The sequence below is a fragment of the Silurus aristotelis genome (genome assembly GCF_946808225.1).
Source record: "Silurus aristotelis genome assembly, chromosome: 21".
In the NCBI taxonomy this organism is placed as follows: domain Eukaryota; kingdom Metazoa; phylum Chordata; class Actinopteri; order Siluriformes; family Siluridae; genus Silurus; species Silurus aristotelis.
This window is the reverse complement of record NC_139594.1, coordinates 16,794,048-16,817,116: the sequence shown is the minus strand read 5'-3', so window position 1 is coordinate 16,817,116 and position 23,069 is coordinate 16,794,048. Positions and strand designations below refer to the sequence as shown.

General features: G+C 38.3%; 1 protein-coding gene across 1 annotated transcript in view; it reads right to left on the bottom strand.

The window, feature by feature from the left end:
- Positions 1–23,069, bottom strand: part of gabbr2 (gamma-aminobutyric acid (GABA) B receptor, 2) — a 250,323-nt gene that overhangs the window by 115,598 nt on the left and 111,656 nt on the right. The window contains exon 3 of the mRNA XM_083523578.1: positions 6,945–7,115. Coding sequence (XP_083379704.1) covers positions 6,945–7,115 — 171 coding nt within the window. The remainder of the gene's footprint in view (positions 1–6,944; positions 7,116–23,069) is intronic.

Below are 23,069 nucleotides of genomic sequence, written 5' to 3'. Positions count from 1 at the left end.
TGTCAAGATTGTAAAACCTGACAAAGATGAGCGGGGTGGACCTGCCCGCAGCATTGCAGGGGTCTTTTTGAGAGACACTCCAGAGGACCAAGCCCTAGAGGCTGCCACACTCCGGGTTGAGTGCGCTCTGACACCGAATGGACCAGGGAGACCAGAGGACCTGTAAGAGGATGCAATAGCGTTAATAATCCATCTGCTGAGGGTCTGTTTTTAAGCAAAAAGGCCTCTCCAAGGACTTGTCCTGTGGACATAATAGGCCAGTCCTCGGACCATAAACAGCCAGTTCAATCTCTCCTGGTCTGGGGTCTAGAATAGAGGAGGATTGAGTGCCTGGAGCCTGACAGGTTGTGGTACGACCGAGGGCACCTTGGGGACGTAAACTGCTCTAGGGCGCAGGAAGGCGCTGGCCATGCCTGGAGTGAACTTTAAAAAGGAGGAGCCCACAGAGAGGGCCTGTAGATCACCTACTCTCCTCAGAGAGCAGATAGACAGCAAAAACGCAGTCTTAATAGACAAGTGCCTTCACGAAATCTCGAAATGGCGGACACGTAGAATTTAATAGTGGACGGGGCCAACTCATTTTCGAACTGTTCATGCAGGAACTTCAGCACTGAACCAACTTGGTCCAATTGGTGCTGAGCACACCACACAGTGAGCAGGAGGATCTGGCGTGCCAGCCTGTACAGGGGGAGCGAGCACAGACCCTCCTGGTGGTTGATATATAAGACCACAGAGGTGTTGTCCAAGCGGATCAACACATGATGGCCTCTGAGGCCCGGAAGGAAAACAGCTGCGCGTGCATAGTCTTCAAATTCCATATGATGCAGAGATAGGTGGTTCACTGTGATGGAGAAAGCACACTCTTCCCGGTATTCATCCGAAACCCCAGTTCCTTCAATTCCTTTAGCTAACTGCTCTGATTAAGTTAATATGAAGTCAATATAGTTGAGAATGCGGATGAAATCTCAAGGGAGCCAGAGCCGCGTCGACACATTTTGTGCAGGTGCGTGATGATAAGGCAAGGCCAAAGGGGAGGAACCGATATTAGTACGCTTTGACCCCAAAAGTGAACATGAAAGTACTCATCCTTTAAATCTACCATGACAAACCAGTCCTCGGATCTGATCTGAGACACAACCTGCTTAAGGGTCAGCATTTTGAACCAGAGCCTCTTTAAAAAGCAGTTTAGCTGATGCAGATCTAGGATGCTTTTTGGGAACTATAAAGTACCGGCTGTAGAACCCGGACCCTCTGTCTGACAGAAGGACCACCTCGATTGCCTTCTTCCTCAGGAGAGTGTCTACTTCTTGTTCCATGATCAGAGCCAGCTCGCTTTCCACCAGAGTGGGACAGAGCCCGTTGAACCGAAGGGGAGGGTCAAGGCAGACAGATAACTCCGGCAACTCCTGATGTGACAGCTAAAATTTGATTGGATATAAACTTAAACTAAGAGAAAAGCTATGAAATAAAGAGAATAGACTATTGGGAATAATTTGATAGGGTTTTGGCCAGCATAGAAAGTCATGTGCATACATGATTTCCAACATCTTGCAAACCTTGATCCGATGTATCTTTAAATGTCCAGGATTTACCACATATCTGCATGCTAATTCTTGGGTAAAGTAAAAATGATATATTTTATATGAAATAATAACATACCATCCCATCTACAACAACATCTGGATGCCACACAATCACAATTGTAAAGGTGTGATGCCTGATAATAAAATTTTATTTCACGTCGAGGTCTTCGTCATCTAATCTGCTGCTAAATAAAAATGCAGACTGGGGCTTAATCTGTAAAACAGTAAAGTGGAGTGTGTTCTTAATCCACTTATTGATAGACACTCTGGCACAACACTGCTGACAGCCTCCTGCAATGTGTCAGATACCAAACCCCAGTCAGGACAGGTGAGAAAGCAGTTCACAAAGTCGTGAAAATTGCATTAAAGCAAAATAAGAAAAAAGAAAAAAAAAACATGTACATGGAAATATTTTGACAAAATTACAGTAATGAGGATGGCTTGACCTGAACAGACAGACAGACAGACAGACAGACAGACAGACAGACAGATGATAGATAGATAGATAGATAGATAGATAGATAGATAGATAGATAGATAGATAGATAGATAGATAGATAGATAGATAGATAGATAGATAGATAGATAGATAGATAGATAGATAGATAGATAGATAGAAATGCAGTTTAACATCTACCAGAAGTGCAAATAGTGAAAATTGTAATACAGTATATAAGGGGATAGTCATATATTATGCATTTTAAATAGGCATATATCATGCATTTTTTTGTGTGAACTAAAAAATAAACACACATTCATTATGAAGTCATTTGAATTGATGCTTCAGTCTTTGCTTAGATTTAACAAAAGATAAAGCAATCATAAATTATATGATTACATTGAACAGTTTAAACAATTTGTCCAATCCTGTGGAAGGTAAGGGCTGAAAACTCAGATTGGGCCTCTGGATCTTCATTTTGGAAGACTAAACATTCATGTTCCTCAAGCCTGTGGTTTCTGTCCTTCACTTATTGAAGGATTGGCAAATTTGTAACATTTTCTACTATACGTATATAATTGTGACATTTAAAGATTCAAATCTGACACTTAAATAAAAAATTCTCTACACACCTCTACACTTATCACATAATGTGCTTCACCGAAAAATAATATAACTGCCAAACCTTTTTTTTAGAGAGTTCTCCGTTTTTCACATTTACAGCATTTGGCAGACGTCCGAAACCAGAGCGACTTAAAATTATCTGAATCACACAAATGAGCAGTTAAGGACCTTGCTTAAGGGCCCAGCAGGATAAACATATAAGTAATGAACCTATGGGCACAACATTTCTCTAAAAATGTCTAACTTTAACCTCTTTATCACCGTAAAGCTGTTTTGGGACAACGTACATTGTTAAAGGTGCTTTACAAATATACTAACAGAATTGAATTGAATTGAATTGAATTGAATTGAATTGAATTGAATTGAATTAAATTGAATTGAATTGAGTTGAATTGAATTGAATTGATGACTGACTGTAAGGTTAATGCTGAGTTCAAATCCCTGAACCTCTAAAATGCAACTGCTGGGTCTTGAACAAGTCGCTTAACGGATTCTGATGTGTAGTGTTAAAAATGATGTAGTACCTATGTGGTATTGACACTTTCCAGACATGAGAGTTCACATCCCTTCCAGAGATGTTGTATGTTATGTTTGATTTGATGTATGAAATGTATATGATTTTTTTAAATAAATAATGTGTATAATAAATAGAAATAATAGAATAGAAATAATAAAAATATTAATAAGAGAGTAATTCTTCAAACATTGATTGATATCTATTGCAATTATCATGAACCAAAAACCTTCTTTTCAACTACTTCAAAGAAATTCAGCGAAAAAGGCCACGGGTGTTGTGGCAAGTTCGAGTCAGTAGTTTCTTCCAATATTATTACTCTAGAAATGTTTTCTTGCTGTTGAACTGATGCTGAATGTATATTGGTGACTAGCAGATACACCAAACAAAAATTAAAACAAGTTCAAAACAGGGCACGTGCTCGACCCTGATTGGTGGATTGCTGTGTGGTTGACCAGTTTACGCCGCTCATTAAAAAAAAGAAGCGATTAATTTTGCTAGATGCAGGTAAGATATTTGACATTGAAATGTAGTAAAGTTAAAGTAAAAGTCTCCCCAAATGGAAAGTGAAGAACAGATACTGTACACAAAAAGCTACTTAATTACAGTAACACATAACATTTACTTCGTTACTGTTACTACTGTTACTGTCCACCACTTCTAAAAAAATAGTCCCCTTAAGGCACGACCAAATTCTTTGTTTTTCCACAATTCGACCGTAGCGATATTACTACAGATTTTTTGCTGTCAGCGAAAGCTAAAAAAAAGGAAATACAATTTTTTTTTGACTCTGATATGTTGTATGAGTGATTGTCGTTGCTGAGCAGCTGTCCATCTCGCTCTACTGCTCAACTGAAGGGGAAAGAATAGTGGCACTAGCATAATGCACTAATCAGGCTGCCAAAGCCTTCCTCTGGCAGGTTGATAGGACCTTGTCTGTTTATGCCCTGCAACTACATCGTGACAACCAAGATAACGGGATTATTCATTCCTGCTACTCGCACAGAGACTTATTATTCCTGCACAGTCGATAGACCGGGTTTAATCAGCCTGCTTTCAAGACATTTTTACATGGAATCATTTCAAAATAGGGCCATAGTCTTGAGGGTGAAGCCCAAATTTCAATACATTTTTAATGACATGGGAGTTAATTATGTCCAGTCATTATGTTCGACATAAAGAAATAATACTTATACATTGTTTTTGAGAATAATGATGTAGTTATGATGGATTTGAATGCTTCTGCTAAGGGGATTAGCTGTAGTGGAGTGATTTAAAGGCACTTCACTAAAACAGTTATCTTTCCAGGAAACAGAATGAGGGTGATATAAAAATGTGTAATTGCATTTTAAAATGTATAATTTATATATAAAAAATCCTGATTTCATGAGAAATTAGTATATATTACCATAAGGTGATTAATAGTTAGATTTTGGTACACAAAGGTAACTCCTTCCCTAATTTTTTATACAAGAAATTATTTTGGGGATTATGGAAGGTGAGTAGGGAAAATTCTTTGATTTTGATTTGATGGACAAAAGGATACAAATGGGGACTAAATGTTGAATAGGATGTTTAAAACACACATGAATCTTATAGTCAGGTGTCCACAATTTTTTGTCCATATAGTATATATTACCGTATTTTTTCGGACTATAAGCCGCTACTTTTTTCCCACGCTCTGAACCCTGCGGTTTAAACAATTTTCAAGCCAAAAACTGAGCCCCAAAAAATTTGACCAATGAAGTTGCGGAATGGGTTTAGGTGAACCAACGAAACTCTTTATATTAAATCAGATGCGCTCCCACTGAATCAGGCCGCACCACATCATACATCTGGATGATGTTCCTCTGACGTTTGACCTGCCGCTCACTCGGACTGTCTACAGGAAATGCGAATCATTCGTCACGCTGAAAACAACCGGGCATGAAAACGCACTTCACCTGTGTTCTGAGCTGCACGGCATCGGGGGAAAAGATTCACTGACGACGCCAAAAGATAAACTCCCGAGAGAAATTGTTGTGAAAGGAAGGAGGAAGACAGTGAACAATGACTTTCTTGGTAGGCTACTGTTTAGATACAAGCCGTGTAACAGGCACTGACTTTCATTAAAGCCTGTGTTAAGTTCATTAGTTTCAGTGTAGGAACCTGCGGCTTATAGACAGGTGCGGCTTGTTTATTCATATAATTCAGTGGGTGCGGCTTATATTTGGGTGCGCTTAATAGTCTGGATATTACAGAAGTAATGGATTCGTCTCAATGCATCGACATAAAAGTTAGTTTTTTGAACTGTGTATGGGATACAAGTTGGCCTTTGTATCACAATGCATAGTTTTTAACATATTTGCATCAGGAAAAAACAATTTATTTATATATAATTAATAGTAGATGCACTTTAATAAGTGACCAATAATTTGTGACCAAAAATTCAGATGTTGATTGATTTCTCGTCACTAAACCATTTTTCGAGCTCATTTTCTCCGCACCACTGCTGCTACGTGAATTCATATCACAACACTACGGAGACCCAGGCATGTCCTGAGAGTCACATAGAATACAGATTAACATGGCAGAGGTAGAGCTGCATTTTCTGGAGACAGAACAGGAAAATAATGTCTGGTTTGATTTAATCAGGTTTTTTTTTTTTTGCTTTTTTTGCACTAGAAAAGCTTGTTTGTGAAGGGGAAACACATTAAAAGTGAGAATGCACTTAATTATATTGCTGATTTGCGGTCTTTCTGAACCAAAGAAATAAAAGTTAATTATCTGTACCATTGTCAGGGTTCCACCAGCCACACCTTCCCCAGACGCACCTATCACTCCTAGCAGCTCAACCATCCTACTAAGTACCCACACCTGGCACTCATCAACTCACCTCCCTCCTTAAGCTCCACTCTCCTTCATGTCACAGTCCGTTCTACAGCTCACGCTGGAGAACACTCACGGACTACTCACACTACGTCTTACTTGGATTACAACCTTTCCCAGGATAGTGTGTATTCCACGGACTTAACCTTTCCTTAGGATTACCTAAGATTGCTGGAAATTCATGTATTCTATGGTTTGCCGTTTTCCCTATTTACTTCCTGTTTCATTAAAACCTCCGGTTTCCAGCGAGTTCTTCCTGACAACCATATTGAATTGCGTAACACTATTTATTTATTTATTTATTTTCATTTCATCGTAACGCATCGATTCGCATTGTGTTGAATCAAATACAAATCGGATCACACTGCATTGTAATAGGGGTGAATTGTATCGCATCGTACCTTTAACATTAATAGCGTATATTTTAGGTCTTGTTGGATGTACAAAAACTATTACTGCAATCAGTGTACACATTTGAAAATAATGTAAAGTACAATGACCAAAAGGAACGAAAAGCTACACTTTTCGAGGTCAAACTGCACACTTCATATAACAAATCTTCTTTCGGCTGCTCCCGTTAGGGGTCTCCACAGCAGATCATCCGTCTCCATACCACCCTGTCCTCTACATCTGCCTCTTTCACACCAACTACCTGCATGTCTTCCCTCACCACATCCATGAACCTCCTCCTTAGCCTTCCTCTTTTACTCCTTCCTGGTGGCTCCATCCTCATCCTTCCTGGTGGCTCCATCCTCTAAACTCATTCCTAATCTTGTCCAGCTTCATCACTCCCAACGAAAACCGTAACAACTTCAGCTCTGCTACCACCTGTCTTTTACACTTTATATAACAAATGACTCAATAAATAATGAATGAAATCCTGATTGTTCTTTAGAACATAGAGCTTTAGACTGACCTCTGAGAACCTCTGGACGTCCTGAGTCAAGGTCCCCACTCTGCTCCAGTTGTAGTAGTTCAGGAATTTTACAACAGCTGGATTGACCGCATTGTCTGACGGAACAGTCCGGAAAAAGTTCGGGTACTTCTTTTTGTCTGCCAGGACTGGTGTCGTTGCGGCAAAAGAGAGCTGCAAACAAGAAGAAAATGGAAATATTACTTTAGTATTGGACAACAAACAAACCGCTATATATATATATATATATATATATATATATATATATATATATATATATATATATATATATATATATATAAACTGAAGCTTGTGATCAAATCTTTAGTTGGCCTTTTCACGCTGGATTACGTGTTATGAACCAGGTCAAATTCTCTGTTTTAGGGACTATGGGAGTCCAAAGTATAGGTGTGAACAAATCAACACAGTCACACATCTCTATAAAAAGACAGCACTCACACCTTCAGAGGGCGCCTATGGTGATACGAACCGTGAATGTTTGCACCACAGACAGTCAACCTCAGCTGACTGACTACGTGTGTGTTAGTGTGTGTGTGTGTGTGTGTGTATGTGTGTGAGTTTGCATGTGTGTAAATACATAATGATATCACGATGAGCTTTTTTTGAAAACTAAAATAAAAGGTGTTTGCTTTTTTACTATTCATTGACAATCTTGTATAAAGATTATATAAGGTCTATTTAGATCTTTATCTCCATAGAAAAAAATTAAAGGATAAATTCTTGATCAAAGTCACTGAACATATTATTCTCGAGTTCCAGTTTATATAATGAAACTGTGAGCAGCTATCGAACTTGCAAGCAAGTTTTAAATCAGTATCAGTAAGTAAATCAGTAAGATCTGAAAAGGAGTTAAAGAAGTGTGTGTTATACAATTGAAAAAAATTGATTCATTTCATTCTTTCATGGTGAAAAGAATGATGGAGTACATCGTGAGCTTTGATGAAAGTCACAGTATTTATGACAGTCCTCGCTTGGAGGATTATGCTCAGACTCTAATAAACCCCGAAGGTTGTTAGTCTTTTAGAGATAAACAGAAATGGCCTTCTTTGAGCCTTTACTTGTTCAGCATACTATACTCACTATTCACTATTAAAAAAAAAAGGAGCACATTACTGACTTACACTAACAACTGGCTTACAATCAAACTCTAATGAAATTCGCACTCGCACTCTGGAAAGTAGAACTCAATCGATTGTGTGATTATTGTAAGCGTTAATGTAGTCGTCAATCATTTCGATTCTGTCTTCAGGGAAAATCTACCAGTATTCATAGAATCTGAGACTCTCTTATACACAAGTAGGCTTTCGGAGAGCAAAAATGTGGTCAGTTCTATTCTTTCCCCCTCACTGCCTGACAATGTCAACCCAACGATATACCGGAAAAAAAAACACTTTTGGTCAAAGTGAAACAAGCTTTTTTCTTCTTCCTTCAGCTGCTTGAGTTATGGGTCGCCACAGAGAATAATCGGTCTTCATACCACCCTGTCCTCTGTTTATATCTGCCTCTTTGTCCTTCTAAAATGAACCACCTGCATGTCTTCCCTCACCACATCTGTAAACCTTCTCCTTGGCCTTCCTCTTTTCCTCCATGCTCAGCATTCTTCTACCACTATACCCCATGTACTCTGCACATGACCAAACTATCTCAATAGCACCTTAAAAACGTCCTACCTGCGGGGTCCCTCTAAAAAAATATTTTCTAATAAAACAGCTATCTTTCCAATAAATAGAATGAACGAGATATGAAATGTCTAATTGCAATGTAAAAAGTCTAATTCATAAAAAGTCCTGATTTCATGAGAAATCTGGGTAAATAATAATAAACATAGTATGTTTTTGTAGTGGGATTTTGGCACAAAGTAGTACGCAAAGGTAACTCCTTTTCTAGCTTTCTAACTTTTATACTATAAGTGATATTGGAATAACAGAAGGTGGGCTAATTCATTCATTTTGATAACATTTTTTCCTGCCATGTGTGGTTCTTCTCCAAATTGTTACCACAAAGTTGGAGGCAAATAATTGCAAAAGATGTCTTTGCAGTAGATGCAGTAGAATTCAACTCATTTGAACTCATTTCTAATCCTCGTTACTCCATGTGAAAATCTCAGCAGTCTTTTTGTCAATGCCACTGTCTCTAAACTTCACAATGTTACAATGGAAATATAATTTAATTCGCATTATTTTCTCATCCTGTGTGTCATCTTATATTGAAGTGACCATTAGCCTGCTGTAGTGGCTCTGACCTTTGTGACCTAAAGAGGAGCATAGGAAATGTGCCTCATCTGCTCTAATGTCTGGCTCATTTAAATGTGGCTGGATTTTATCTATTGCAGCAAGATAAGCAATCTGAGGGGTGGCATTTTTTTGTTCAAGATAATCTTCATTGACTATTTGTTCTGGCAGGGCCCATTAACAAACAGTTTGAGGTACTGGCTCAAACTAATCGTTTCCTTGTCACTGGCTGGGTGTTATCGCCCTCCGTTAGCACCTTCATATACCCTAATGTCAAGGCCTGATCTGTACATTTGTGGGGCATTGACGCATTTATCCAGAACGACTTAAAATTATTTCGTTTATACAACTGGGTTAAGGGGTTAAGAGCCTTGCTTAAAGGCCCAGTTTAGGGGTGCTGGGATTTGAACTCATCACCTCCATATCAGAGGTCCAGCATCTTGGTCACCTCCACTTGGTTATCACCTTGCAAAGACTATGTTAGTAAGGTAGTATCTCCATGGTAAAGAGTTGTTTTATATTTTCCATTTACATTATTTCCTGTTCAAATTTAAACTCATGTCCTTCTGATCAGAAGTCCATCATCTGAACCACTAAGTTCACACCACCTTGTATCTGTTTTTGGGATGATCCAAACCTAGCGGAGAAAGGTCTCCAGGTAGCAATGACGGGTGTCCCCTTTTTGATTTTTTTTAGCAATAGCTCAGACCCTTTGCACTCAAGCTGCCCAAATTTGTACCCCTGCTTTATTTGCCTCCAAGATTCCCCTTGGGTAATTTTTTGAAGATAAGATCTCGAATGTATTTTGTGTTTGATTGGGTCAAGGTGAGCTAGCACTCGAGATTGAGATCGTAAGGCACTCGAGGCCGAGGGGCAACAAATGCAACTGCAATCATTTCTTTTTAAATAAGGTTTTACATGATGAAGCAGAAGTGCATTCTGTGAAACGCACGGTACAGTACAGTATGACAGCCTATTGCAACAGCAGCGGGATGTGAATTCTGTTCTTTCCGATTGCGCAGTGACTAAGCTAGCGAGTGCCATGCGGTGAACGAGCATGAGTTACCACTGCTGCTACAATGTGAGACTGAGATTTAATCACCTGTCAGCCTCCAGTGGGAAAACAACATGACCTTACTGGAGGAGAAGTAAGTCACAAGGACGACGACAAAGAAAAGGATTGCGAGCTGCTATAGAAACACTGATTAAATGGGTCATAACAGAAAAAAAAGGAACTTATCTATTGATCTCCTGAACAATTAGAATTCACAGGAGAGGAATACATTACATTACATTTGACATTTACTGCATTTGGCAGGCGCCCTTATCGCTTACAACCGAGCAATTGAGGGTTAAGGGCCTTGCTCAAGGGCCCAGCAGTGGCAGCATGGTGGTGCTGGGATTTAAATTTCCGATCCACAGGCCAATGACTTGACCATTGAGCTACTGTCTGTAATACATTTTCTTTAAACATTACAAACAACTAGGAGCCTTAAATACTGAGAGAATACTAGAGGTCTAGAGGTTACTTCAGTTTGTGTGATTAGACAGATAGAGAGATGTAGAAATAGGAAATAGCTTTGTTAATTCAGGAAAAAAGAGAGAACAAGCAGTCTGAATTCACGTTCCTGCCTTTAGAGACTGCTATGTTTTATTCAGCTTGTTCATTAGACAAAGAATGTTTACAGTAGTCTGGCAAAATGAAGGGCCTTGCCAGAATGCTCATTGATTTGAAGTCATCACTAATTGTGCAACTTTTCTCTTTAACTCATATTATAGAGCTTTTCAACACAGTGCTGTTTGTATTTATACAATGTACCAGTGTGGGAGTCATGATTTTTTAATCTCATTATTTGGTGTCAGTCAGATGAGGATAGATTCCCTGATTGAGTCGGGTTTCTCTCAAGGTTTTTTCTTTATGTCATCTCAGGGTGTTGGGCCAATGTTTGCCCCTGGCTCGCTTGTTATGGATCTAAATCTACATCTGCATTCATCCTGCAAAGCGACTTTCTGACAAAAAAATTGTTAAATTAAAAAAGGTTTTGAAAGGAATCGATTGACCCAAGACTTGGTTTGAGCACGTCTTGAATAATAGATTGGCGCCTTATGTTTTGTCGCATAGTTACCCAGGAAAATACCAAAATTGAAGAATAAGTGCAATGTACAAAATTTAAAAGCGTGCATTCAAATGATTTTGTAAGATAATAAGAGAAAAAGTCTGATTAAATTTGACCATAACGATCATATTTAGCTTGTCTTTCCTCAACAGATAAATGAGACCATTTTTTCGTATTCCATAATGCTTATCACACTAGTATTAACAACAAACCCTGGTATATTTAAGTCTAGGTCAATGTGGATTCGGAATAGGCATGACAGTCTTGTTATGTTTCTACAGCAAGATCTATGAAGTTACTTAGCATCTCAAGAACTATTAGGATGAATTCGGATGGTAATTTAATATAAACAGTTTTCTATAATGGCGTAGGACCACAGGTTGCATATTCTTTTTTCAACATCTGACTATTGAGAATCTGACTACTGAAAATCTCATTGCCAGTAAGACTATGGTATAATTGTGTCAGTTTATAGCAGTTGGGCTGGTATACTGGTGGAATATGTTTATATATTCTATATAGATAAAAGATTCTGGACACCTGACCATAAGCGCTCTTGTAAGTCGATCTGGACAAGGGCGTCTGCTAAATGGCACGAATGTTTATATAAGATTCATATGTTATTTTTAAGAGACCAGAGACTGTTTCAGAGTACAAGAAACGAAAATAAATACAAATTATATTTTATTTTGTATTTATTTCCGTTTCTCGTACTTTGAAGCAGGTTCTGGCAAAAGAATTTCCTTCAGGATTAATAAAGTTCTATGTTATATTATCTGATCTCAAACTACCATTTCACATTTAGGCCCCTATTTCCTAAAACAGTAACCTACACTCCCCTGGGAAGATGTTCCACTAGATTTTTTAGAGTGGAGATTTGTGGTGATTTATTTAGCCAGTGTGTTAGTATAGTCTGATTCTGATGTAGGTGATGTGAACAAACCATGCAAACCATATCTTCATATGGCATTGTGCACAGGAACATCATCATGCTGGAACAGGTTTGGTCTCCTAGTTCATGTGAAGGGAAAATGTAATGCTACTGAATACAAAGACATCCTATGCAACTTTGTGGTACCAAATTCTGAAGAAAAACCACATATGAATGGAAAAGTCAGGTGTCCCAATAATGACCATGTAGTGTATATTTATATAATGTGTCTATATATATATATATATATACACAATGTCATCCTCTTCTTACTTCAGACAACAATGAAAACATAATTACACTTTACAATCCCATAGTACTGCAGACGACTTCTTGCATTTTACTGAGCTTATGCTTAATATTTATTTAAAAAAAAAGAATGCAAATTGTTTGATTCGGTTCTCCGATCTCGATTGTATGCTATTGTTCATACTCTCTGACAGCCAGAGAACTTGTGAATAGCAACACATTTTGCGTCCTGTTAAACTGTGTAAATAGCAACACATTTTGCATTCTTTTAAAAAATGTGATAAATCATCAGGAGGAATAAAAACGTTTGAACAGGGTACGAGAGAGGGTTTAAATTTTGTTGCGTGACATTGCTGCTGATTGTGTACTACAGTGGTGACGATGAGTAAAAATTGGACAGTGTGCTGCTACAGTAGAAATAGTGAGACAATGTCAGCTTTTTGTTTAACCGAGGCAGCTGTAACTATAGACAAGCTGCAAATGAATTTACAGCCACAAATAAATCCTTTCATCTCAACATTTCCAGTATTTTAAGTGGATTTAATTTAGGATTTGAATTCATAAATTTAATATTTTATTGGCCTGAGGGCCAATAAAATATGTATTGTTTTCTGTTGTTCTAATGAGTCATGGTGCAACATACCAGAGCCAAAATATTCAACTAGATTGAAATTATTATATATTTGCTCCCAATATCACTAAAGATAAAGATGGTCCATGGTGACAAAGCTGAGAAATAGACAGCTATTTCTAATAGACATTGTCCTGCTGGCATTACCTACAAGCTAATGCAATAAGAACATATTTAATGTTTATGTTTTAAAGTCTCTTTAGTCTCATTTATGTTTTAGTCTCTTTATTCTCTTGGAGAGGAAAAACATCATTAATAGACTAAATAATGAGTGAGAATTGTAAATAAAATTAACAATGACATTTTCTATTAATTTAATAAATAAATAAAAACAATATTAATATAATAAATAAATAATAAAAAAATATATGATATTTTTTTTTAAAGCATATGATAAACAATATAATATTCATTGTATTCATTCATATATTGTGTAACTATTTCCTTAATGTCATTTAACTGTATGATAACTTTTTAATAAATGTACCCTTTAGTTTCTCACTTTTTAAAAAAATTACACATTTCCCCAATCTCCACACAACATATGATAATCAGAGAGATATTCCCAAACCTATTCAGGCATTAGTACACCTCAGTAATAATGGTTTACTTCCCATACACCTGTAAGGATCAGCAAGTATCTATAGCAGCAAAACACTTTGAAAATCCAGTCCAGTCTTTGTTATGTAAAAGGAAGCAGGAGAACCATAAAGAGACTCACACATGGAGAACTTGTAATACTGTAAATCAAACAGTCAAATCAAACCACATCACCTTCGTTTGGTCAAATGCATACATTTCCTCTAAAATTATGGCATTTGACAGACGCCCTTATCCAGAGTGACTTGCATTTATCTCATTTACACTCAACTCAGCAGCTGTGGGGTTAAGGGCCTTGCTCAGGGGCCCAGGATTTGACTGAGATACAAAATTTTTAGAGAAACCTGAATTTCTCGCATAACAATGAGCAAAGCAAAATTTTCCAGGAACGTGCTTCACATCGGATCCTTTGCCCTGGGGCAGTGTTTTGTCAAGTATTTAAGAATTTGGTCAATTATTCCCCCTGATCTGTGTCCTTCTGACTTTACAGTAACGACCCGTGGCTGTTTGAGAGCTGTTTTTTCGAGCCGAACTTTAACACGCAATCAGAAGCAAGGGCGAGTGGAGCAAAAGGTATCACACCGAATTAGGCTTCCTTCCTTTCTGCAGATATTGTGTCAGCAGGAGATCGGCTTTTCCCACAGACATCCAGCCTAGAATGTGTTGTTTAAAAGGGTATCGTCTTCACTAGATGAGAGATTCTTTCTTTTCAGACAGCAGGCTAACATAACGTCAGGAGAAACGGGATTGATTCACGTACAGCCTTACCTCAGTACACCTAGTGCACTAGGTAGCATAGACTAGATGACTAATAGGTACACTCATTGCTAGTGTGAGGAGCTGTCAATTAGTCGGGGCATTGAAAAAAAGATCCAAGGAAAGCGGTAAGACAGATGCACAGATGTTTGGCACATGTTCCTTCATTTGAAATCTTTTTTAGGAACTGCTCAGAAGTGATGATGAAGTCTCCACCCGTCTTTTAATCCCTTTCTCCTCCCTTGCCCCGATCGACCCTTTACCGTGCTGTGTGTGCTGAAACACTTAACCCAGGTTTTAATTGCCACTCCCTCACCCCTTCCAGGGGGTAGTGCCAAACCCAACCATCTGTGTCTCCTTTCCATCAATCTCCTGGTGCCAGTGTTAATTAAAACTAGGGAGAAGAGTCTCAGTGTGTAAAACTTCGCAGCTCCACCGTCATGGGACTGGAAGGTCACAGAGCTCCTCTAATAAGTCTAATAAAGTTGAGAGCACTTTTTAAGGATAATAATAAATGACTTTGAGAGGTGAAGATGGGAAAAAAGGAAGATCCAGTGTGTGCGTGTGAGAAAGAGAGAGTTAAAAGAGACAGAGAGAAAAATTTTTAGACTACACCAGTAAGGCAAAACATTCGAGAAAAGTTAGAGGAAAAGTCCACAAAGAGAAAAACAAATGAAATATACAAAAAGCCTCATTTCACAGTTTCACACTCTCTCTTTAACCCCATTATACTTTTCTACTCTTTTGGTCTGTAACATTGTCTTTTTTGCAATCTATTAAAAAAAATCTTATTCTATTTTTATAAAATAGGAAGAATGTTGTATTCGAGCCAGTCACAACTTGTGTGTGAGCTAATGCATGTGAAATAGTACATGTCCTAGGAACTGCACCTGTCAGGACAACCCGGGTGGACTATTACAATATAAAGCATTTTTTTTTTTATTTAAGAATGCCACATAAAATATGATAATGAGAAAAGTGTATTCAAACCTATCCCGCCATTAATACACTAGTAATGATGACACTGTAAGGAATGGATATTCGGTGCCTCCCAGATGAGGACGGGTTTCCTTTTGACTTTGTTCCTTCTTAAGGTTTCTTTCTCATACAATCTTAGTTTTTTTTTTCATGCCACAGTCATCACTGGCTTGCTCAATAAAGGTGCTTTATCACATTTAGAGTTAAACATGCTCAGGAGGTACCAGTGACCAGTGTTCCTGTCCCTCTGATCTCCTCGGATCTGCACACTTCGTCCTAGACTGCCTCTGGATGGGGTTCTCTCGATTGGAGGCCACGGGGTAGGGATTCGCATCAACCACCTGGGGCTTCATTAAATTACGGAACATCACAGGAGTTTTGAGGATGTGGATGGACTGTTCCTAATCTCAACAGTCTGCTACAATGACTTATGACTCAGTTTACATCTGATCACCATCACTGCACACCTCAACATCGTTTAGCTGTAATAAATGGACATTTGGTGCCACCCAGATGAGGATGAGGTTCCCTATCGAGTCCGGTTTTTCTCAAGGTTTCATCCTTATGCCATCTCAAGGAGTTCTTTCTTGCCACAGTCACCACTGGCTCGCTCATCAGGGACAAACTTACACTTATAAAGAATCATGTTATTCAAAGCATTAGCTGTGTAAAGCTGCTTTGAGAAAATGTCTATTGTTAAAAATGCTATACAAATAAAAATGTATTGGATTTATACTTGGCACATGTACATTACACACTGAAATTCTTTCTTCGCATATCCCAGCGATGTTAAAAAGCTGGGGTCAGATATGATACATCCCCTTTGGAGCACAGAGGGTTAAGAGGGTTTGGAGCACAGAGGGCCCTTGAGCAAGGCCCCACGAGTGGCAGTTTGAACGCCTGGCCTTTCAATCAGTAATGCAGAGCCTTAACCACAGAGCTATCACTTTCCATTAGGGATAAACTTTTATTATATTTCCAAGAATCCATAGGACCATAACAGGCACGAATTGAGGCCACTGATGACACTGATTTACATCTTAGATATCTTTAGATTAGCCAGTCCAGCTTCTAGCATGTATTTATTAGTTGGAATAAAACGAGAGGACCAAAAGGAGACATAATTATTTGTCCCTTTTGCCTGGGGATCACGATTTTGAATCTCAACAATGACACCTGGGCATGTAAAAAGCAAAACTGCTTGCTTTCTGGGTGAGAAGAATGTTAAACTCTCTCTTTCACCTGTCAATCATAGCGATGCTAGCCATTCACAACGCGTCTGTGTAGGTCTCATGTATGTAAAATAGTACACGCAAATCTGAATGTACTATTACAATATCCTGCGTATTTTTTATATAAAATACCTTTTTGAAGCTGTAAGGGTAAAACCGTGTCTAGGTTAATCCTTTATTCATGCTACTATGTAAATGGTTATTTGCAAGTTGAAGTAGCATTGTTTCCCACCTCAGCACACTTGATGTGTAAAGTGGAAGAGCAAAAAAAAAAACAAAAACAAGTATAGACGCCTCCACGAAAGACTGTGTATTGTTTGCTCTTTCAAAGCACAGAAAAAGCTCCTTTAACTGCCCCTGTATAGTAACAAGCCTGAGTGGCTTCTGGTTTTTTTCTTCTGTAGTAAAACGCAAACATTCATGCCAGATATTTCAGTACAGCAAGTGACTGACTTAGGATCGAGTGTTCAATAAGTCCATTTTGCTTGCGTATCGAACAATATGCCTAATATTGTGTTTGTCCCTTTTTTGCTGCCAAAACAGTCCTGATCAATTGAGCATTAATAGCATTAACTTCTTCAGCAATTGGAGCTATAGTACTTAAGCTGGTCTGGCCATTTTGGCTGCTTCTAACACATCAACTTTGAGGACAACTTTGATGTTCACTAGCTGCCTAATATATCCCACACACTAACAGGTGCCATGATGTAATGCATTAATAATATATAAAAATAGTGTAAATATAATATTTTCATTAGATTACTCAATATTATTGCTGATCACATCGGCACAACAGACTTCACATGTCGTTATGTTCGCTTTGCACTTTTTCACAGTCCACCTCACATCACTGTTAATATTCCACTTGCTTCCGGATGTCCTGGGCTTTGATTACGTGCTATACGGCTGTAGAAAGGCAGACGTCTATGAACATTTTACATCTATGAAAGTTCGATTTGTTTGCATCTGTGGAAGTTCGAAACTCCAATGTTCATCGAGATACTCTACAACATACAAGAAGTGAGTGGTGTTAGCAACACGTAAGCTATATATGATTAGCGATAACTCTGATATTAAAGATTAGCTGTACATTACAGCAGTGGCGAACAGTAAGGAAATAAATGTAATTCCACCAATCAGGGTAGAGCACATGCTCTGTTTTAAGCTTGTTTTGATTGCCGTTTGTTGGTATCTATTTAGCATAAACACACAGTTGACCACAGTCCAGTCTTGTTCACAAGATTTTTGGTGTCCTAGGAGTAACATTAGAGTCTTTCAGAGATGGCAAACATACACACTTCCCCATGTTTTAAAACGCTCTGGTCAAAGTTGAAATACTGACTACTCTTTTTACTCAAGCTAAAGTAATTAAGTTTGGGCTCTGACATGTACTTAATTAACAAGTAGCCTTTACTACTAACTGTTTTAGTGTCACGCTGCTAACAGGATCTCACATCATATTATTATATTGATACAAAATGAATTTAAATTTTTGTTACCTAATGAATGTATCCAGGCTAAACAACCTCCATATAGAAGACAAGTAGAGAAAAGATGATGATGATAATGTGATCAGGAATGTTTTCTTCACGTATTATCCACGTTAGCCCCAAACATTAGCTTCGTAGGCTATGGTTCGCAATGAAAAGAAAAAATATCGATCGTCACTAAATAGATTAAAACTAAAGTAACGAGCCTGATTTGAAAATGTAAAAAGTAGAAAGTACAGATATCTGTGTAAATAATTAAACGAATGAAAGCAAAAAACAAATAGTAAAGTACTGATACCTGAAAAATCCACTTAAGAACAGTAATCAATGTATTTGTACTTCATCACTTCCCATCTCTGGAGTGTTTTCACATAATGTGAATTCATTAGGTGAAGTTTTGTGACAAAAATCATAAGAGGGCATTATAGCCATAAATCATAGTTTTTATTATACTTAAATCCATTTGAAGTCAAATACTTTTGTACTTTAACTCAAGTACATAGATTGTATACTTTGTCCACCACTGCATAACAGCTAATAGTATGGCCAATGTTATAGATTTAACCAAGAGTCTGTTTTTTGACTGATCTAAAGCCAATACTGCAATAAACACAGCAGACTATGGTAGCTGGGAAGTGTGTATGTGTGTTTGGAAAGGAGGACAATAAACAAAAGAACAAGGGTTTAAAAAATGAAAGCAGGGCCAGTGGAGAAGATATTGTGGGAGCTCATCCCAGCCGAGTAAGGTCTGATCTAGCAGTCTCTCCTGGCACTCAAGTCACCTGTCAATAGACAGTGTTTCATTCTAATTGAAGTTCTTTAGGCAATTCCAAGTATAAGGACCTCACAGAATGAAGTATTGACAGTGCAGGACAACAGCTGGCATCAACTTACCATGAGCAGCAAATGTACTTTTTCAAGGATCTAGAAAAATCCCTTCTTAGAGCACAACATCCTGAAGTATTACACTGTAAGAAAAAAATATCTTTTGCGTCATAGATTCTGAGTCAAATGCACAAAACCGGTGCTAAATATATCAGATTTTTCTGGCCTTAGCAACCTTTGTTAGCGGCAGCCCTATATGTGAAAGAACAACACATTCCAGTTAGTACAGAACCACATTCCTGTCTCGCACCCTATTTTTGGAACCTGAAACCCAATTAAAAAGGGTGGTTTATATAAGCTAGTGTGTATAAACACAGCACTTATTGTGAAACATTACGTTGGGTTTTTTTTTGTTAAACTTAATTACAGCTTTTGAAAACATTCCCAAATAATTATATCCCCTACATGCAAAAAACTCCTCGAAAATCACCAGAATTACAATAAATGTGTAAACACAGATTTAATTGGCTAGCGTAGCTATAAATGGAGCCTAGAAATGTGACCTGATTTTTAATCCATTGCCTCAAATTTATTGCCCAGGGTTTCTCACATCTTCATAAGCATGAAAAAGACAGCAGGCTTCATCTGTCCCCTGTTACTGAGTTTCGCACCAGCCAATTGGGTATCTGCTTGGTCACGTCAGACACTTGGCACAGTATTCCAAGTACATCCAGCTGCTCAGTCATGCTGAATGGAGGGCATTTGGAGAACATGGTGTTGGTGTAATGTTCTTGCAGAAGAGGCTGGTTTTGTAAACACTGGTTGAATGTGTGGCTTGATGAATTGCAATTTCAAATGAGTAATGAGTCATAAATCCTATTATCAAGTGTCACCTAAAGAAAGACAAGTTTCCTTTTTAATCTGGCTTCTCTCTATATGATTGGTAATAATCACTGAATCGCATTGGATACAAGTTGGCAATTGTATGTACTTTTAACATACTTGCAACAGTAAAAAACTCTTTATTTACATATAATTAATAGTAGATGCGCTATACGTTTATTATTATGTGACCAATCATTTTTGACCAATATTTTTTATGTAGATTGATTTCTCCTCGCTAAACTTTCTCTCAGTGAATATGAAGTATCACAACGCTACGGAGACCGAGGCGTGTCATGAGAGTCACATAGAATACAGATTAACATGGCAGAGGTAGAGCTGTGTCTTTCTGCAGACAGCACAAAAAATGAACGTCTGGTTTGATTTAATCTTTGTTGTTTTTTGTTTTTTTTGCACAACTAAGGTCTGTTTGTGAAAGGGGCCCTGCCTTAGAAGTCAGAAGGCCCTTAAGTAAAATGCTGATTTCCTGTCTGTTTGAGAAAAGAAATAAAATCAACTATCTGAACCACATCGAATTGCATAAAAAAATCTTTTTTCTATTGCATCACATTGCAAAACTTTACAAATCACATTGTGTTGGAACACAAAGAACAGTCTTAAACCAGCGACAGGGTCATGGGTGGCCGAGCCTCATTGATGCGCGTGGAGGGTGAAGGCTGACCCGTGTGGTCCGATCCAAATTAATGCTGTTAATGTTTGACGGATGTCTTAGCAGCAAAAGGGGACCAAACACAATATTAGGCAGGTGGTCATAATGTTATTGGTATATATATAAACTGGTATATATATATATATATATATATATAAATACATAAAGTATTTTCTTCTTCTTTTGGCTGCTCCTGTTATCATCTGCCTCTTTCAAACCAACTACCTGCATGTCTTCCCTCACCATATCCATAAACCTCCTCCTTGGTCTTTCTCTTTTCCTCCTTCCTGGTGGCTCGATCCTCAGCATTCTTCTACTGATATACTCCATGTCCCTCCTCTGCACATGTCCAAACCATCTCAATCTCGCCCCCCCTCACCTTGTCTCCAAAACGTCCTACATGTGCTGTCCCTCTAATAAACTCATTTCTAATCCATCGTTGTCACTCCAAACGAAAACCTCAACATCTTCAGCTCTGCTACCTCCAGCTCCACCTCCTGTCTTTTACTCAATGCCACTGTCTCTAAACCATACAACATCGCAGGTCTCACCACAGTCCTATAAACTTTCCATATATATATATATATATATATATATATATATATATATATATATATATATATATATATATATATATATATATATATATATACACACATATTACTTCGTTTGCACCAATATTGTAAAAAAACATCATGAAAGAAGTACCTGAGTTCTATATCTGTATGCATATGCTTAAATGAACAGAGACGCTGCAGCACATCTCCACTAATGTACTGCTAATTGAGGCTATTTAACCCCAATTACTACAATCTAGCTGGCAGGTTGTTTAGGTGCATGCTGCCAAAGAAATGACCACCAAACCCACATTTTATCGCTTTATATTCCATCACCGAAGTGCACCCTGGGCAAGGGTTATAGAGTGCATGCTGAGTTCCTTTCTTCTCGTTCCACAGAACGCCGATTTCTGTCACCTGTTGCTCGTTTTTTTTTTTTCCATAACTTTTTTTTTCTTTCAGAAGCGTCACTCATCCACGATTAAATGCTGGGCATGTGGATTAGTGCAGTAATTACATCCCGCTATGAGTAAGGAGAAAGTGCTGAGAGGGACTGATCCTGGTATTCTGAGAGCCTGAAAGCCTGAGAACCCAAGTCTGTTTGCAATGATGGATGGTGATGAGTAAAAGTTACTGAATGAATGTCACAGTCAGAATTCAGCACATCGGGGTGTTACGGCATGACCGGCTTGATCTTTTTACCAGCAGCTTTATCGGTTATATATTGATGAATTCTCCATCCTGCTTCTTCGTACTTGCTGTCTAAGCAGTCTGGGGTTAGGACTCCTGCGTAAACATGCTACAATTTAGACTAACTGCCTGAGTGCTTTAACTTTGTACGGTTAGATTGTGAAGAGAGAAAAAAAAGTAAATCTAAAATCAGCACGCTCAGAGCTGGAGAGAAATGCACCATCAGTAGAGAAAAACAAAAAGCCACAGACATTCAGAGTCCTTAAAACAGAGTCCTGCGTGAATAGTCCTGCTCATCTACGGCATCTCTCTCAGCAGGTTAAGTCATCTGGAATCGTGTGGTTTCCCGCATACGGCCAAAACAGCGTGAGCGATAACCTCCGTTGAGTATTTTTCCTGTGCAAAATGAACAGCCTAAAAGTGGACAACTTGGTTAAACGGCACAGAGATATCGATCACCACTATTCAGGTGCCCTTTAGCACGCCCTGCTTTCCAGGTGGTGAGGACTGCATTTCTCCTCAGCAAGAGAAAGAATTCACATGGGGCTCCTTTTCATTAGCTTATCGATCCTCTCGGATGAAGCCGATGCTGCACGACAGTCGCTACTGCACGTCATTTCAAAATCATTTCAATTAAAACGTCTTCTTTGTCCACCGGCTGCACGGTTGAAGCACAGACAGTCATGGAAGACAATTCTGACTCTTTCTGAAGGTTGGAGTAAGCGTCACGTTCGGCAAGGTTCGCTACGAGGAACAGCGCTAGCATAGAAAGAATAAACCGAGCGGTAAAGACTGTTTACGGCGCCGCAGTACACATGCATAATTTACATTCTTGTGATGTCCTTCTGTACACAGACACCATGCTGGAAATTGGGAAGTGCAAAATCACCACAATTCTTAACTGTATTATCTCTCCGTTACTGCCTGCAAGATGGCAACGATCCTGTGAAGGATAGCATTTGAGTTTGTGTGAGAAAGTAGTTATAATCTCAAATCTAAAAAGATTATTAACACCAATCAGATTGGAGAATCGATAGAAAAACCCAGATTTTTTATGTTGTGACTTCTATTACCACATAATTACCAAAAATATATATATTTTATCCTTTATACTGTGTTATATGTAAAATCTGCAATTTCACATAACTCACATTAACCTGTAAACTAAAAAGTATTAATCTTAATCCATAAAAAATGGCACTCATTGTCGATTTATATTTATAGAATTTGACAGACACCCTTATCCAGAGCAGCCTATGTTTATCACA